This window comes from Ichthyophthirius multifiliis (genome assembly GCF_000220395.1).
Source record: "Ichthyophthirius multifiliis unplaced genomic scaffold scaff_1120509251125, whole genome shotgun sequence".
NCBI lineage: Eukaryota > Ciliophora > Oligohymenophorea > Hymenostomatida > Ichthyophthirius > Ichthyophthirius multifiliis.
Genome location: NW_004086181.1, coordinates 31953 through 34829, shown reverse-complemented (window position 1 = coordinate 34829; position 2877 = coordinate 31953). Strand labels below are relative to the sequence as shown.

Below are 2877 nucleotides of genomic sequence, written 5' to 3'. Positions count from 1 at the left end.
AATTAAAGAAATAGAATAAGAATAAGAATAAGAATAAGAATAAGAATAAGAATAAGAATAAGAATAAGAATAAGAATAAGAATAAGAATAAGAATAAGAATAAGAATAAGAATAAGAATAAGAATAAGAATAAGAATAAGAATAAGAATAAGAATAAGAATAAGAATAAGAATAAGAATAAGAAAAAAATACTAATAAATTTAAAAAGAAGTATTTCCTTGTTATGTGAAATAATAAATATAAGAATAGTAAGATTAACAAGAATATTTAGGATTAAAAGAGAAATAATATGAAGAATAATAATAATAGGATTATAAATAAAAATAAGCAGAATAATTATAAAAATATTAATAATAATAATAATCTTATAAATTATTAGAATAATAATAATAAGAAGAATAATAAAATTATTAAGAATAATAAAAAGAATAAGAATAGTAAATAGAAAAAATACAATAAAAATAATAATAATTATAATTTGAATAACAGCATTAATATGACGATATATAATAGCAAAAAAATTAATAAGAATAATAAATCTAAAAAATATAAAAAGAAATAGATTAATATGAATAAGAAGAATAATAATAAAAATTGAATGTATAATAACAATAATATAAATTAATACATAAAAATAAAAATTAAATAAATTTAGAATATAATTTAAACTAAGTATAAAATGAAAGTTTAAAATAAAGAAAAATATAAGAATAAAAAGTATAATAAGATTAATAAGAAAAATAATGTTAATAAGAATAATAATAAAAATAATAAAAATAATAAGAATAATCAGAAAAATAAGAATAATAAGAATAATAAGAATAATAATAAAAATAATAAAAATAATAAGAATAATAAGATTAATAAGAATAATATGAATAATAAGAATAATATGAATTATAAGAATAATAAGAATTATAAGTATAATAAATAAAATAAGAATAATATGAATTAAAAGAATAATTAGTATAATAATAATAATATTAATAAGAATAATATATATAATAAGAATAATAAAAATAATAAGAATAATCAGAAAAATAAAAATAATAAGAATATTAAGAATAATAAGAATAATATGTATAATAAGAATAATAAGATTAATAAGAAAAATAAGGTTAATAAGAAAAGTAAGTTTAATAAGAATAATAAGAATTATAAACATAATATCAATAATAAGAATAATAAGAATAATTAGAATAATAAGAATAATAAGAATAATAAACATAATATCAATAATAAGAATAAGAATAATAAGAAAAATCATAAAAATAAGAATAATAAAAATAATATAAATTATAATAATAATAGGAATATTAAGAATAATAATAATAATAATAATAAGAATAATATGAATATTAAGAATAATAAGAATTATAAGAATTATAAGAATTATAAGAATTATAAGAATTATAAGTATAATAAATATAATAAGAATAATATGATTCATAAGAATAATAAGTATAATAAGAATAATAATAATAATAATAAGAATAATAAGAAAAATAAGAAAATAAGAAAAATAAGAATAATAAGAATAATATGAATAATCAGAAAAATAAGAATAATAAGAATATTAATAATATTAAGAATAATAAGAATAATAAGATTTATAAGAAAAATAAGATTAATAATAATAATAATAAGAATAAGAAAAATAAAAATATTAAGAATAATAAGAATAATATGTATAATAAGAATAATAAGATTAATAAGAAAAATAAGGTTAATAAGAATAATCAGAAAAATACTATTAAAAAGAATAATAAGAATAATAAGAATATTAATAAAAATAAGAATAATAAGAATAATAAGAATAATAGAAATATTAATAATAATAAGAATAATAAGAAAATAAGTTTAATAAAAATAATAAGAATAATAAGAATAATAAGAATAATAATAATAATAAGAATAATAAGAATAATAAACATAATATCAATAATAAGTATAAATAGAATAATTAGATTAATAAAAATAATAAGAATAGTAATAATTATAAGAATTATATAACGTTTAATAATTTTAATAATAATAGTTTTAATAAAAAGATATATTATAATAACCATAATTTTATTTATTAAACGTAGAATAATAATAATTTTAAAATAATATATAAAACATAAACGAATAAACGTAACTTTAAGATAATATTTAAGAATTTATTATTAAATCTAAAATTGATTAACATATTGAATGTAATTAAACTTTAAATTAAGCATAAGATATAAATAATAAAATAGAATAAACTAAAACAATATAGAAATAAGATTACTAAACAGAAAATTAAATATAAATAACCACAAATGATGACTAAAATAAAAACAACTATAATAATAAAAATGATAATATACTATAAAATAATTATCAAGATTTTTAAAATTAACAAACAGAATAAAATACCTAATAAGAAAACAATCAAGTAAATTAAATTGATGAAAAATAAGAATCAATTTAAATTTAAGAAGAAATCAAACGTTATAAGAAAAAAGAAAAATTTGAATTATAATAATAATAATAATAATAATAAAATTAAATGTAATAATTATAGGATAATTAAATTTTAGATGATTAGTAATAAGACTATATTTAAGTTTAAAAATAATAATAAGATTTTGATAATTAATATTAAGAAAATAATCAATTATAAGATGGTATATAAACTCAATAATAATAATAAGATTTTTATAATTAATAAGAAAAAGACATTTAAATATAATAAGAATAAATTATTCAAATATAATAAGAATAGAATCTTTAAATTGAAAAAAAATAAAATATTTAAGAAGAAATAATAATATAAGAAAATAAAATATAATAATAGAATATAGAAATAGATTTAATTTAAAAATAAAATTAATAATAATTATTAGAATA

The 2877-nt window shown here is 11.2% G+C and overlaps 1 protein-coding gene across 1 annotated transcript, besides 10 other annotated features; it reads left to right on the top strand. All coding sequences in view use genetic code 6, as the record gives it.

Moving 5' to 3' along the window:
* Positions 1–12: 12 nt before the first annotated feature.
* Positions 13–184: a microsatellite.
* Positions 15–2006: a microsatellite.
* Positions 330–423: a microsatellite.
* Positions 332–478: a microsatellite.
* On the top strand, positions 687–2184 carry IMG5_144990 (hypothetical protein; the record flags this gene model as incomplete). Its single annotated transcript, XM_004031168.1, has 1 exon — positions 687–2184. A coding segment is annotated over one exon (1498 nt), but the record flags the coding sequence as incomplete, so codon positions are not given.
* Positions 705–2006: a microsatellite.
* Positions 720–2002: a microsatellite.
* Positions 2018–2047: a microsatellite.
* A 321-nt stretch (positions 2185–2505) lies between the features above and the next one.
* Positions 2506–2530: a microsatellite.
* Positions 2531–2667: 137 nt separating this feature from the next.
* Positions 2668–2763: a microsatellite.
* A 6-nt stretch (positions 2764–2769) lies between these two features.
* Positions 2770–2818: a microsatellite.
* Between the last annotated feature and the right edge of the window lie 59 nt (positions 2819–2877).